Genomic DNA, 16,827 nt, shown 5'->3' with positions numbered 1-16,827 from the left:
TTAAAGAGCAGACTACTAAGTTAGAAAAGAAATTTCAGTTAACAGTTAAAGAGAGAGATAATTTAAGTAAACTGAAAATGAGCAACTTCAGAAGTTATTTGTCAAGACTCAGTTGCATGGTTTTTTGAATAGATGGAGTCAAAAGTTTCAGAAGAAAATTAAGAGCAAGATGTTATAAATGTCCTAAAAGATATAGGTGAGTCCTTAGCAAAAATGAATGAGGAAAAACAAGCTTCTCAATATGATGAAAAGGCAGGGTCGATTACCCAATAAGCAAGGGAAACACATGCTACCAGTGCTTACCTTGTTTACTGGGCAATCAGAGACAGATTTACATCTATAAAATACCTTCGCAGCAACACCTGGGCAGTGTTTGCTTGAACAACAGGGAGGAATCACCCAGTAAGCAAGGCAAGCATGTGCTTACCTGGCTTATTGGGCAATCTGACCCCAAGGAAAGGGCATCAGAATTAGAGAAAGAGATGAAGCACACTCAAGAAGAGCACATAGTTCAATGTGAGGAACTTAGGGCTTTACTAGAAGACTATGAGAAAGTGCTCCTAAAGAAAGAGTTAGAAGAAACCCTATCAAAAAAAGAGGCCCTGCCATTTGATCTTCTAGAAGTGAAAAACGCTAATGAAAAAACAAGACTTGAAAACCAGGATCTTGTAATTCAACTTGAAGAAGCATCTCAAAAATTGTTATACAGCAAAAATTAAATTCATAATGAAAAAGAAAAATCATCTTTAAAGGAACATGAAAATCTAAGACCATTACTAGAACAATAAGAATCTGAATTTCAAGAAGAAAAGAGTTGGCATTACTAAAGAATTCCTTAGAGAAATCATTTTCTGCAAAAAACTATCAAACCTCTTCAGTAAAAGAGCTGGAAGAAAAACAGAAAATCTGAGAAGGAATCCAAATAAAAAGTGGAGAAAAATAAAATAAAGCTAGTTTATATGGAGGCAAAGAAAGAACCTGATTCTAGCAGAAAAGAGGCCCAGGCTCTAAGTGAAGAACTTGAATCTGTTCCATCAGAAAATGATCACTTGGCTATCTGCATGAGAGATCTCATTCAAGGAGCAGAAAACTGTAAGAATCTTTGAGAATATGATAAGCAGTCAGAGCAGCTGGATGTGGAAAAAGATCGTGCTAATAATTATGAGCAGCATAGAGAAGACCTTACAAAACAATTAAGGAATTCAACTGTTCCATGTGAAAAATTCGGACAACGAAGATCTCCTGGCTCATACTGAGACACTATAGCCTAATGCCAAAGTATTACAGATTTCAGAAATGCAAAGAGCCAAGGCAATAGCAGACAAAGAGAAGCTGAAAAATTTCAGAGAAAGAGAAGATGAAGGAACAAGCCAGCACTCTAAGTGAACTTGAAGAACTTCGGCTACAATCTCAAAAGGAAAAGAAACAGCTTCAGAAAACCATGCAAGAATTAGAACTGGATAGAAAGGATGCCCAACAAACCACACTGATGAATATGGAATAGCTGATTACGAACATTTGACAAAAGAACTAAATCAAAAGTTAACTAATAAAAACAGCAAGATTGAAGATTTGGAGCAAGAAATAAAAATTCAGAAACAGAAACCCTACAAAAAGAAATGAGTATGCCCCTCAACAGATGAATGGATAAACAAATTATGGAACATACACACAATGGACTACTACGCAACGATAAAGAACAACGATGAATCCACGAAACATCTCACAACATGTATGAATCTGGAGGGCATTATGCTGAGTGAAATTAGTCGCAAAAGGACAAATATTGTATGAGACCACTATTATAAGAACTGAAGAAAAGGTTTAAACACAGAAAAAAACATTCTTTGATGGTTACGAGGGTGGAGAGGAAGGAGGGGGTATTCACTAACTAGAGAGTAGACAAGAATCACCTTAGGTTAAGAGAAGGACGACACACAATACAGGGAAAGTCAGCACAACTCTACTAAAGCAAAAGCTAAGAAGTTTCCTGAAAACAACCAAACACTTTGAGGGACAGAGTAGCCGGGGCTGGGGCCTGGGGACCATGGTTTTGGGGAACATCTAGGTCAACTGGCACAACGAAGTTTCTTAAGAAAATGTTCTGCATCCTACTTTGGTGAGTAGCATATGGGGGTCTTAAAAGCTTGTGAGCAGCCACCTAAGATGCATCAATTGTTCCCAACCCACTTGGAGCAAAGGAGAATGAAGAACTTCAAAGACACAAGGAAAATATTAGCCCAGGAGACAAAAGGGCCACATAAACCAGAGGTTCCATCAGCCTGTGACCAGAAGAACTAGACGATGCCTGGCTACCATCAATAACCGCCCTCACAGGGAACACAACAGAGAGTCCCTGACAGAGCGGGAGAAAAAAGTGTGAAGCAAAACTCAAATTCACATAAAAAGACCAGACTTAATGGTCTGAGACTAGAGGAACCCTGGAAGCCACAGCCCCCAGATGCTCTGTTAATCTAGAACTAAAACCATTCCTGAAGTCCACTCTTCAGACAAAGATTAGACTGGACTATAAAACATAAAGTAACATTCCTGAAGAGTGTGCTTCTTAGTTCAATCAGATACAAGAGACCAAATGGGCGGCCCCTGCCCAGAAGCAGGATGAGAAGGCAGGGAGGGACAGGAACTGGTTAAACGGACACAGAAACCCGGGGTGGAAAGGGGCAGTATGCTGTCACATTATAGGGATTGCAACTAATGTCATATAACAACATATGTATAAATTTTTGTATAAGAAATTAACTTGAGCTACAAACTTTCACTTAAAGCAAAATAAAATTTAAAAGAAAATGAGTAAACCAAAATTCATTTTAACTTATAACAAATTATTTCATCATAACAGAATAGAGGACGCAGTGTGCCTTAACTGTTCATTTTACCAGTCACTGATTACCAACCAGGTCTTTTAAAGTTGTTTATATTCTATTTTATCCATAAAATAATTTCCAATACAAGCATTTAAAGCTTAAAAAAAAAAAGTTCAACATTCAAAGACACATGTTTAAGAAACACAGCAGAAACAACTCAGAGGTATTTATGTTTGGTTGTTAAAAAATATATATTTTTTAAAAGACAAAGTTCACCACAATCGACTTTTGACAATAATTTTTAAAGCAGTAGAATGTTTCTGCTAATTCGCTCTCTCTCATCTTGACTCACTATGAAAAGGAATTCCCAAAGTACAATTATTCTAAGTAATTACATATTTATACTACCACTAGCTATAGATAAAAATTTCCAAGAGAAAAATGCCAGCATGTTTATATCTAGCTGACACCAGAGTCCTCAATTAGTGATCAGAGATGTAATCAGGTTTCAGAAAGATACCACTGAATTATAAATTATTTGGCATATTATACAAAGCAACTTACCTTGTAATTTTTTCAATACAGCAACTTCCATTTTCAAGACTTGTTTTGGTTGTTGAGCTGATTCCACCTTCAGTGCAACATTTTCCCTCGTGAGCACGTCCAAGGCATCGTAAATTTCTCCAAAGCCCCCACCCCCAATCTTCCTCAACTGCACAGGAAATAAAATGAGAACACACACACAAAATTACGAGAAGGTTCTAGTTGGAAACCAAGTCATTCCATATTTAGAAAATAATACATAACTTTACTATCCCTATTTTATGATAAAAGATCTCAATACTGTTAAACTTGTTATTGCTGTTAGGTGCTGCTGGGTTGATTTTTGACTCATAGCAACCTTATATGACAGAGCAGAACTGCCCCATTGGGTTTCTTAGGCCATAATTTTTGGGGGAGCAGTGTGCCAGGTCTCTCTCCATCATTGTCAAACTATGTATATTCCAAGAAGAAAACAAATGCCTGGAGATAACATCGAAACCTTTTCACATAGGTTTGTCCACAAAAAGTAAAGAAATTATTTTAGCCACAATTTTAAAATTTGGTTTACAGCCAGTATCAGGAATGTAATTAAAAAAAAAAAAAAAGCAGTACCTGAAAGCATCACTTCCCATAAATACCACTGAACAACCAGATTTCCTGTTTTAATTCTAAGGCAGTAATTTGCAGACTTTTTTTTAGCCATGAGCTCTTTTTGCCAACTGAAATCTTATCTGGAGCCAATCTGGCTGAGATGTGTATGGGCATGGTGTGAGGCACCCAAAGCCAAGTCCTCTCAGCACTATTTACCCTCCTCTCTGATGGGCTAGAAACAACTCAACGGCAACGGCACTGGGTTTAGGGTTTTTGTTTGTTTGTTTTCTGAGGAGCTCTGGTGGTTCGGCACTCGGCCGCTAACCAAAACGTCAGCAGTTCAAAACCACCAGCCGCTATTCAGAAACCCTACGGGACAGTTGTTCTCTGTCCTATAGGGTCACTGTGAGTCGGAATCGACTCGACAGCAATGGGTGTGGATTTTTGGTTTGGTCTGAGGTATCTCACAGGCTCCAGAGAGCAGGCCAAAAGCTCCTGTTCCAAAGTATCCCAGAGCTCACTATATCCATCTATTTACCGAAATAAGAGTGAACTCTAATCAAACTCAGCACTTTCAACAAAAAATGCTCCTCCCAGTAAAGTGTGCTAGCTTAGCTGGGGAATATCAGGATCCTTCTCTGAGTATGACAAGCAAGTCCTAAAGAACTAGTGACAACTAGACCTGCAGGGCTCTGAAAAGCTGGGATTGGGATGGTAATATACTTCAAGGGAGATACAGTAAAAGTTAGCCTTCTTCCATTTTCTAAAATGGTCCTAAATCCTCACCAGCCCAAGAGGCCCCAGATCAAGTCTTACTTCTTTCTCCCCTGAATCTTTTACTGATTCATAGGAATTTTTTTGCTTAATCATTCATCATTTTACTAGGACAAACACCTCAGATAGCACTTGTATTAATACATTATACCAAAAAAAAAACCCCAAAGCCACTGCCATCAAGCCAATTTCGACTCAAACAGACCTTATAGGACAGAATAGAACTGCCCCATAGGGTTTTCAAGGACAAGCTGGTGAATTCAAACTGTCGACCTTTTGGTTAGAAGCCAAGCTCTTAACCACCGTGCCACCAGGGGTCTTAACTCTTACGTTGTTTATCATTGTAAATGTTCTATTACTACAGTGAAACTTATTTTCCTCAAAGAGAAGGCCACTTGTTCTATTCCTTTGTGTCCACCATAGGATTCGGCAACACGGTAACTATTTAATTATTGCTTAATAATTTATTGCTTTATACATCTGAGCCATAGCCTTTATTTTGGTTTCATGATGGGAAGATATCATGAGAAACTACAGGGAGAATTTAGGATTTAAAAAAAGTTGAACGAGTGCCCAGAGTCATCCTCCAGGTCCTGAAGGCGGAATAAATACACAATTGGACGAAAAGATAATCTGCCAGCTCCACTAAGCTGGGGAGCTCAGGACAGAAGCGGCTCCTGTCCAGGCACAAACAGTCCATGTACTTTGAGTACCTTTCCCCTCTGCGTGGACCTGTGTTAGCCTGTTTCAGGAGAATAGACCCTTGTTGGCAAACTACAACTGTTTTAGCTGTGTGGTGGGGAGGTGGGTGTTTGATGTTTGACACCCCTTTGCCTATTAAACAGGGTCCTCACCTACCCACATCAGGGGCCTATGACTGGTGGCTCCACTCAGGTCACCCAGCCACCTGCGGAAGGGGTCCAGGGATAAATGGTAACTCCCAGTCCTTACTACCAAAATCACTGGGTGCCCATGGTCCATCTGCAGAACCCACCCACCTGTACGCTCTAGGGAACAGGGACACGCTTTCCTCAGAGACACTTGGGGAAAAATTCTCAGCCCCCTGCCTTGTTCAGAGCATGACCCCCCCTGTTGCAATCACATACGAGTACCTACACCAATCACTCCTGCCCCCTTAAGACTGTAGGACAGAGCCTGTACTACACACATGCTGACCAACTACCTGGACACCTGAGCTGAATTCATACAAAAAAAGTGATTGAAATCCTAGACTGATGTACCCAATAACAGCAATAGCAATCTGGGGACAGGACATCAGAGCTCCAAAGGTGAAAATAATCAAACTAGCTCACTCAAGCAACCCATTTGGACATATCAAAACAAAACAAAGCAAGAAGCTATGACACAGTAAGCAATCATAAAATAAACTAATATAATAAATTATAGATGGCTCGGAGACAACAGTCGATATCGAGTCACATAAAGAAACAGACCATGATCATCTCAACAAGCTCTCAAAACAAAGAATCAAGGGATCTTCTAGACGAAAGTGCATTCCTGGAATTACCGGAGGCAGAATGCACAAGATTAATATAAACAACCCTTCAAGACATCAGGAAGGAAATCAAGCAATATGCAGAACAAGCCAAGGAACACAAAGATAAAGTCGTTGAAGAAATTAAAAAGGTTATTAAGGAACATACTGAAAAATTTAATAAGCTGGAAGAATCAATAGACAGCAATCAGAAATTCAGAAGACTAACAATAAAACTACAGAATTAGACAACTCAATAGAAAGGGGGAGAAGCAGAATTGAGCAAGTGGAAGGCAGTATTTCTGAACTTGAAGATAAAGCACTTTGCACCAATATATTTGAAGAAAATCAGATAAAAGAATTTTTAAAAAAGAAGAAACCCTAAGAATCATGTGGGACTCTATCAAGAGAAACAACCTACAAGTGACTCAAGTACCAGAACAGGGAGGGATAAGAGGAAATACAGAGAGAACTGTTGAAGATTTGTTAGGCAGAAAACTTCCCTGATACCGTGAAAGATGAGAAGATATCTATACAAGATGCTCATCGAACTCCACATAAGGTAGATTTTAAAAGAAACTCACCAAGACATATTATAATCAAACTGGCCAAAAACAAAGATAAAGAGAGAATTTTAAGAGCAGCTAAGGACAAAAGAAAAGTCACCTACAAAGGAGAGTCAATAAGAACAAGCTTGGGCTACTCAGCAGAAACCGTGCAGGCAAGAAGGCAATGGGATGACTTATTTAAAAAACTGAAGGAAAAAAATTGCCAGCCAAGAATCACATATCCAGCAAAACTGTCTCTCAACTATGAAGGCGAAATTAGGACATTTCCAGATAAACAGAAGTTTAGGGAATTCGTAAAAACCAAACCAAAACTACAAGAAATACTAAAGGGAGTTCTTTGGTTAGAAAATCAATATTATCATGTATCAACCCAAGACTAGAACACTGGGCAGGGCAACCAGAAGTCAACTGAGGCAGGGAAATCACAAAAATAAATCAAGATAAAAAAATGCTCAAAACAGGAAAACAGCGATGTTATTATATAAAAGAAGACAACATTAAAACAATAAAGAAGGACTAAAAAAAAAAAAATTTTTTTTTTTTTTTAAGAAATATGGTCATAGATCTTTCATATGGAGAGGAAGACAAGGCGATACAAAGAAATAAAAGTTAGATTTAAAAAAATAGGGGTAAATAATAAGGTAACCACAAAGGCGACAAACGATCCTACACATCAAAATAAAATACAAGAAAAAATAGAGACTCAGCACAAATCATCTCAACAACGAAAATGAGGAAAAGACAGTATATAAAGATAATCTACCCAGCACAAAAAATTAAGTGGGAAAAGGAAGCTGTCAACAACACACAAAAAAAGACACCAAAATGATAGCACTAAATTCATACCTATCCATAATTACCCTAAATGTAAATGGACTAAATGCACCAATAAAGAGACAGAGAATGGCAGAATGGATTAAAAAACACGATCCATCTATATGCTGCCTACAAGAGACACACCTTTCACGGAGAGATACAAACTAAAACTCAAAGGATGGAAAAAAGTATATCAAGCAAACAACAATCAAAAAAGAGCAGGAGTGGCAATATTAATTTCTGACAAAAGAGACTTTAAAGTTAAATCTATCATAAAGGATAAGAAGGATACTATATAATGATTAAAGGGACAATATACCAGGAGGTTATAACCATATTAAATATTTATGCACCCAATGACAGGGCTGCAAGATACATAAAACAAACTCTATCAACATCAAAAAGTGAGATAGACAGCTCCACAATAATAGTAGGAGACTTCAACACACCACTTTTGGTGAAGGACAGGACATCCAGAAAGAAGCTCAGTGAAGACACAGAAGATCTAAATGCCACAATCAATCAACTTGACCTCATATACATATACAGAACTCTCCATCCAATGGCAACCAAGTATACTTTCTTTTCTAGTGCACATGGAACATTCTCTAGAATAGATCACATATTAGGTCATAAAGCAAGCCTTAGCAGAATCCAAAACATTGAAATATTACAAAGCATCTTCTCTGACGATAAGACCATAAAAGTAGAAATCAATAACAGAAAAATCAGGAAAAAGAAATCAAATACTTGGAAACTGAACAATAGCCTGCTCAAAAAAGACTGGATTATAGAAGACATTAAGGATGGAATTAAGAAATTCATAGAATCCAATGAGAACGAAAACACTTCCTATCAGAACCTTTGGGACACAGCAAAAGCAGTGCTCAGAGGTCAATTTATATCAATAAATGCACACATTCAAAAAGAAGAAAGGGCCAAAATCAAAGAATTAGCCCTACAACTTCAACAAAAAGAAAGAGAGCAACAAAAGAAACCCTCGGGCACCAAAAGAAAACAAATAATACAAATTAGAGCAGAAATAAATGAAATGGAGAACAGAAAAACAACTGAAAGAATTAACAAGACCAAAAACTGGTTCTCTGAAAAAAATCAACAAAATTGATAAACTATTGGCCAAACTGACAAAAGAAAAACAGGAGAGGAAGCAAATAACCTGAGTAAGAAATGAGATGGGTGATATTACACCAGACCCAACTGAAATGAAAAGAATCATATCAGATTACTATGAAAAACTATACTCAAACAAATTTGAAAACCTAGAAGAAATGGATGAATTCCTAGAAACACTACCTACCTAAACTAACACAGAGGTAGAACAAGTAAACAGACCCATAACAAAAGAACAGATTGAAAAGGTAATCAAAAAATTCCCAACAAAAAAAAAGCCCTGGTCCAGGCGGCTTCACTGCAGAGTTCTACCAAAGTTTCAGAGAAGAGTTAACACCACTACTACTACAGGTATTTCAGAGCATAGAAAAGGGAGGAATACTCCCAAGCTCATTCTATGAAGCCAGCATATCCCTGATAACAAAACCAGGAAAAGACACCACAAAAAAAGAAAATTAAGGACCTATACCCCTCATGAACTTAGATGCAAAAATCTTCAACAAAATTCTAGCCAATAGAATTCAACAACATATCAAAAAAATAATTCACCATGACCAAGTGGGGTTCATACCACATATGCAGGGATGGTTCAACATTAGAAAAACAATTAATGTAATCTACCACATAAATAAAACAAAAGACAAGAATCACATGATTTTATCAATTGACGCAGAAAAGGCATTTGACAAAGTTTAACACCCATTTCATAATAAAAACCCTCAACAAAATAGGAATAGAAGGAAAATTCCTCAACATAATAAAGGGCATTTATACAAAGCCAACAGCCAACATCATCCTAAATGGAGAGAGCCTGAAAACATTCCCATTAAGATCGGGAACCAGACAAGGATGCCCTTTATCTCACCACTCTTATTCAACACTGTGCTGGAGGTCCTAGCCAGAGCAATTAGGCTAGATAAAGAAATAAAAAGCGTCCAGATTGGCAAGAAAGAAGTAAAATTATCTCCATTTGCAGATGACACAGAAAACCCTAAGGAATCCTCGAGAAAACTACCGAAACTAATAGAAGAGTTTAGCAGATTATCAGGATACAAGATAAATATACAAAAATCAGTTGGATTTCTCTCCACCAACAAAAAGAACATTGAAGAGGAAATCACCAAATCAATACCATTTATAGTTGCCCCAAGAAGATAAAATATCTAGGAATAAATCTTACCAGAGATATAAAAGACTTATACAAAGAAAACTACAAAACACTTCTGCAAGAAACCAAAAGAGACCTACATAAGTGGAAAAACATACCTTGCTCATGAACAGAAAGAGTTAACATTGTAAAAATGTCTATCCTACCAAAAGCGATCTATAGACACAATGCAGTTCTGATCCAAATTCCAATGACATTTCTTGATGAGATGGAGAAACAAATCACCACATTCATACGGAAAGGAATGAGGCCCTAGATAAATAAAGCATTACTGAAAAAGAAAAAGAAAGTGGGAGGCCTCACTCTACCTGATTTTAGAACCTATTATACTGCCACAGTAGTCAAAACAGCTTGGTACTGGTACAACAACAGATACATACACCAATGGAACAGAATTGAGAATCCAGACAAAAATCCATCCACATATAAGCAGCTGATATTTGACAAAGGCCCCAAAACAGTTAAATGCGGAAAAGACAGTCTTTTTAACAAATGGTGCTGGGATAACTGGGTATCTATCTGCAAAAAAAATGAAGCAAGACACATACCTCACTCCATGCACAAAATCAAGCTCAAAATGGATCAAAGACCTAAATATGAAATCTAAAATGATAAAGATCATGGAAGAAAAAATAGGGACAACGTTAGGAGCCCTAATACATGGCATAATCAGTATTGAAAACATTATTAAGAATGCAGAAGAATAACTAGATAACTGGGAGCTCCTAAAAATCAAACCCATATGCTCATCCAAAGACTTCGCCAAAAGAGTAAAGAGATTACTTACAGATTGGGAAAAAGTTTTTAGCTACGACACTTCCGATCAGCACCTCATCTCTAAAATCTACATGATACTGCAAAACGCAACTACAAAAAGACAAATAACCCAATTAAAAAATGGGCAAAAGATATTAACAGACACTTCATTAAAGAAGACATTCAGGTAGCTAACAGATACATGAGGAAATGTTCACGATCATTAGCCATTAGAGAAATGCAAATCAAAACTACACTGAGATACCATCTCACTCCAACAAGGCTGGCATTACTCCAAAAAAATAGAAAATAATAAATGTTGGAGAGGTTGTGGAGAGACTGGAACGCTTCTACACTGCTGGTGGGAAGGTAAAAGGGTACAACCACTTCGGAAATCGATTTGGCGCCTCCTTAAAAAGCTAAAAATAGAGCTACCATACCATTCAGCAATCCCACTCCTTGGAAAATATCCTAGAGAAATAAAAGCCGTCACATGAACAGATATATGCACACCCATGTTCACTGCAGCACTGTTTACAACAGCAAAAAGATGGAAGCAACCAAGGTGCCCATGAATGGATACATAAATTATGGTATATTCACACAATGGAAAACTACACATTGATAAAGGACAGTGATGAATCTGTGAAACATTTCATAACATGGAGGAATCTGGAAGGCTTATGTTGAGTGAAATTAGTCAGTTGCGAAAGGACAAATATTGTATAAGACCGCTACTACAAGAACTCAAGAAATAGTTTAAACAGACAAGAAAATATTCTTTGATGGTTACGAGCCAGGGGAGGGAGGGAGGGTGGGAGAATGGTATTCACTAATCAGACAGTAGATAACTACTTTAGGTGAAGGGAAAGACAACACAAAATACAGGTGAGGTCAGCACAAGTGGACGAAGCCAAAAGCAAAGAAGTTTCCTGAATAAACTGAATGCTTCGAAGGCCAGCGTAACAGGGGCGGGAGTTTGGGGACCATGGTTTCATGGGACATCTCAGTCAATTGGCATAATAAAATCTATTAAGTAAACATTCTGCTCCCCACTTTGGAGAGTGCGTCTGGGGTCTTAAACACTAGCAAGCTGCCATCTAAGATGCATCAATTGGTCTCAACCCACCTGGAGTAAGGAGAATGCAGAACACCAAGGACACAAGGTAATTATGAGCCCAAGAGACAGAAAGGGCCACAAAAACCAGAGACTACATCAGCCTGAGAACAGAAGAACTAGATGGTGCCCAGCTACAACCGATGACTGCCCTGACAGGGAACACAACAGAGAACCCCTGAGGGAGCAGGAGAGCAGTGGGATGCAGACTCCAAATTCTCGTAAAAAGACCAGGCTTAATGGTCTGACTGAGACTAGAAGGACCCTGGTGGTCATGGCCCCCAGATCTTCTGTTAGCCGAGGACAGGAACCATTCCCAAAGCCAACACTTTAGATAGGGATTGGACTGGACAGTGGGATAGAAAAAGATGCTGGTGAAGAATGAGCTTCTTGGATCAAGTAGACACTTGAGACTATGTTGGCATCTCCCATCTAGAGGGGAGACAGAAGGACACAGGGGGTTAGAAGCTGGCAGAATGGACACGAAAAGAGAGACTGGAAGGAAGGAGCGGGCTGTCTCACTAGGGGGAGAGCAATTAGGAGTATATAGCAAGGTGTATGTAAATTTTTGTATGAGAGACTCACTTGATTTGTAAACTTTCACTTAAAGCACAATAAAAAATTAAAGAAAAAAAAAGTTCCAGTACCATTTAGCTAAATGAATTGTTCTTCGTTGGACCGTGATTGATATTTATAATTCTTTGCACTTTGTTCGTTAAACAGAGCTTAGTTTAACCGAAAAGCCTCATAACAGTACGGAAGAGGCATTTTTATCAAACGACAGAATGAAATACTAGGCTGACAGAAATGTTTTTCTCCTTAGTCTATTTCTATAATGTTACCTGAGCATTAATAGAGCATTAATTTATTTTATTGAGCTTTTATTAACCTTGACAAAGCTCTAAGAAACCATCAATGCTTATGAGGCAAAGTGACAGAGATGGGTTGTATAATGGGTGTATGCAGATTATAGGAAGAATGGGTTAAGGCTGTGATCATTTGTGGCAGATTGTATTTTCCAAAGATGGCCAGAACAACATCTCCCACTCACTTTGTTCGTCTGTGATACGACCTTGGCACTCCCCCATCAAGAGGTAGAGTCCATTTCCGCGCCCTTTAAATCTGGGGAAAACTTGTAACTGCTTTGACCAACAGAATATGGCAAAGTGACACATCCCATATCCTGAGAGGATAGCCTTTAACTAGCCTAGTAGATTCAGTTTTCCTGTCTCTTGAAATCCAGCTGCCATGTAAGTGTCACCACTCTAAGACCACCACGTTGTGAGAAGCTGCAACCATGTGGAGAAACCCTAGAAAATGAGCTGCCAAGTGGAGGGGGAGATGTGGCTAAGGAGCCCCAAGGCACCAAGCAAGTAGGTAAAGAATCCATCTTGGAAATGGATTCTCCAACCCAACCACTCTGCTGTTGCCACAAGTTCAAGAAACAAACCACTCAGTCAACTTTCTCCCAAATTCTTAATTCACAAAATTATAAGAAAAACAAAATGATTGTTATAAGATCCTAAATTTTGATGTTATGTTTACATATTAATTGATAAATAAAATACCAGCCTTAATAATGAGCCTGTGATTTCTTACTAAAAATGCCTCTAAGCCTCCAAAAACTTGGGGACAAGTGCCACACATTTATTAGCTCTAACTATCAGGCCAAAGGAATCATGCCAGGCATGATAGCTTCAATTGTCACCTTTAGATATGGCTACCTGAGAACAGCCATCTCCTATCACAGCACTTAGTATAATGCCCTAACCAAAGCAACATTCATGCCTGACTACCATAAAAGATTATCAACTGCTGGAATCTTCCTGCACCAGTCCTTGATGATGACATAACTCTTTTCTTATTATTTGGTCAAGTAAATGCTTAAAGCCTACTGATCTACCTAATCAATAAAACACAATGTGTACCATAAAAACAAAATTTTTATTTCTAAATGAAGAGCCTTCTTTTTCCAATTTGTTGATAGATTAAGGAAACCAAGAGAATAGCTTTTCAAAGCTTGGTAATGGAACAAATCTTTGGTTGACAAGAGATTGAGCAGTAATAAAAAATAATTTAATATATTCAAAACAAAAATAGCTCCTTTAAGAAATAAACAGTCTTGGAGAAATGTTAAGATTCCCGGTCTAATAAGTAAAGCATTACTGAAGAAGAACAAAGTAGGAGACCTTGCACTACCTGACCTCAGAAACTATTATACAGCTACAGTAGTCAAGACAGCCTGGTACTTGTAGAACAACAGACACATTCACTAATGGAACAGAATCGTGAACCAAGATGTAAATCCATCCACCCACAGTCACGTGATCTTCAACAAAGGCCCAAAGCCCACTAAATGGGGAAAAGATAGTCCTTTTGACAAATGGTTCTGGCAAAACTGGATGTCCATCCACATACCTCACACCATATACAAAAACTAATTTGAAATAGATCAAAGTCCTAAATATAAAACCAAAAACTATAAAGATCATGGGAAAATAAAAGGGTCTGCACTAGAGACCCTAATACATGGCATAAATAGAATACAACCCTAACAATACACAAACATCAGAACATAAGCTTGGTAATTGGGTTCTTCTAAAAATTAAACATTTACGCTTATCAAAAGGCTTCACCAAAAGAGTAAAAAGAGAACCTAGGAACTGGGAGAAAATTTTTGGCTATGACACATCCAACAAAGGTCTAATCTCTAAAATCTGTAGGAAAATACAACACCTCTACAACAAAAAGACAAGTAATCCAATTAAAAAATGGGCAAAGGATATGAACAGACACTTCACCAAAGAAGATATTTGGACAGGAGGAAACGCTTGAGATCACTAGCCATTAAATAAAAAAAAAAAGCCATTAGAGAAATGCAAATCAAAACTACAATGAGATACCATCTCACCCCGACATTACTGGTACAAATCAAAAAAAAGAAAAAAAAAAAAACAACAAATGTTGGAGAGGCTGCAGGGAGACTGGAACTCTTATGCACTGCTGGTGTGAACGTAAAATAGTACAACCATTTTGGAAACTGATACAGCACTTCCTTAAAAAGCTGGTAAAACAAATAACCATACCATCCAGCTATCCCACTCCTAGGGACATATCCTAGAGAAGAGCAGTCCCATAAATAGACATATGCACGTCCATGTTCATTGCAGCTTATTCACAATAGTAAAAAGATGCAAAGAGCCTACGTGCCCATCAACAGATGAACGAATAAACAAACTATGATACAAACGGTGGAACACTATGCAACTATAAAGAACAATAATGCATCTGTGAAACACCTGCCAATATAGATGAATCTGGAGGGCATTATACTGAGTGAAATAAGTCAATCACAAAAGGAAAAACAAGGTATGAGACCACTATTATAAAAACTCATGAAAAGGTTTACACATAGAAAGAAACAATCTTTGATGGCTATGAGAGAGGGGAAGAATGGGGTGGGAAAAACAGGAACTAGTAACTGGTAACTCTGGTGAAGGGTAAGACAGTACACAATACTGGGGAAGCCAGCACAACTTGACTAAGGTAAAGTCATAGAAGCTTCATAGACACATGCAAACTCCCATAGGGATCAAGTTAGTGGGCTGAAGGCTGCGGACCATGGTCTTGGGGGACATATGGCTCAACTGGCATAACATAGTTTATACTTTGGTGAGTAGTGTCTGGGGTCTTACAAGCTTCTGAGCACCCATCTAAAATACTCTACTGGTCCCAACCCGTTTGGAACAAAAGAGAACGAAGAAAATCAAAGGCACAAGGAAAGGCTGGTCCAAAGGACTAAAAGACCACTAACTACCACAGTGACCACCAGACTGAGTCCAGTACAACTAGATGGGGCCTGGCTACCACCACCGACTGCTCTGACAGGGATCACAATAAAGGGTCCCTGACAGAGTTGGGGGGAAAAAAAAAATTCTAACTTACAAAAAAAGACCAGACTTACTGGTCTGATGGAAACTGAAGGAACCCCGAGAGTATGGCCCTCAGACACTCTTGTAACTCACCAATGAAGTCACTCCTCATGTTCAACCTTCAGCCAAGGATCAGACAGCCTCATAAAACAAATAATAATACATGCAGCTCAACCATGTATATGAGACTAAATGGGCACACCAGCCCAGGGACAAGGACGAGAAGGCAGGAGGGGACAGGAAAGCTGGATGAATGGAAATGGGGAACCCAAGGTCGAGAAGGGCAGAGTGTTGACACATTGTGGGGTTGGCAACCAATGTCACAAAACGGTATGTATATTAATTGTTTAATGAGAAACTAGTTCGCTCTGTAAACCTTGACCTAAAGCACAATTAAAAAAAAAAAAAAAATGAATTCCAGGTGCAGGTCTAGGCTATTAAAACTATGTCAAAAGAACAAGTGACAAATTGAAAGGGGTGTCCCTTTAGCCAAATATGAGACAATTTGACTGTCAATAAGATAATAATTTCAAGGGACTGAAACACATTAAATATGTTTAAATCCATAAATTTTTAGCTATACTTTAAAAAAAGAAAAACCTCATTGGTCACTTTTGGAGGATGCTAGGGAATCAGCTCTTTATTTTGAAAACTAGTAAATTAAGGAAAAGAATCAAACATTTATCCTGTCTTCCTAATCAAATTGCATCTCAGGGTAACCAAATAATTGATGATGGGAAATTTCTCTTTATAGATGTATTCCAACTAATAAAGGAATAATAAACTATCACCAATTTGCAATCCTAATGAATTAATAGCTATAAACAATGATCAATGGCTGCTAACACCACGAGAAAGAGGCACAATCAGAAATATTTCTAGTGAAAATTCAAAATATATTTTATAGGAAAAATATATCCCCCCCCTCAAGAAGCAAACCTGAACTCAGGTCTAATTACACCTCTAGATATAACTACAATTTACATAAAATAACATGCAGCAGAGAAACATTTTAACCCCACATGGAAGCAATCAGCAAAATCTAAACCATGTGAAATTCTACAGACAAATGACCTAGTTTCTTCAATAAATATTAAAAAAAAACGAGAG

At 38.0% G+C, this 16,827-nt stretch overlaps 1 protein-coding gene and 1 pseudogene across 5 annotated transcripts in view; one reads left to right on the top strand and one right to left on the bottom strand.

Moving 5' to 3' along the window:
• The window catches only part of TTBK2 (tau tubulin kinase 2), a 213,527-nt gene that overhangs the window by 145,928 nt on the left and 50,772 nt on the right, over window positions 1-16,827 (bottom strand). For 3 of the 5 annotated variants that reach the window (XM_010598383.3, XM_010598382.3, XM_023558734.2), the window contains exon 3: window positions 3,390-3,537. In XM_010598383.3, coding sequence (XP_010596685.1) covers window positions 3,390-3,537 — 148 coding nt within the window. Of the gene's footprint in view, window positions 1-3,389; window positions 3,538-16,827 lie in introns of those variants that run through there. The other 2 variants (XM_010598384.3, XM_023558736.2) reach the window with 1 other exon arrangement.
• LOC135232550 (GRIP and coiled-coil domain-containing protein 2-like) lies at window positions 214-2,566 on the top strand (annotated as a pseudogene).

Source organism: Loxodonta africana, chromosome 10 (genome assembly GCF_030014295.1).
Source record: "Loxodonta africana isolate mLoxAfr1 chromosome 10, mLoxAfr1.hap2, whole genome shotgun sequence".
NCBI classification, from domain to species: domain Eukaryota; kingdom Metazoa; phylum Chordata; class Mammalia; order Proboscidea; family Elephantidae; genus Loxodonta; species Loxodonta africana.
Note: the sequence above shows the minus strand (reverse complement) of the source record. Positions and strands in the feature narration are given on the sequence as shown.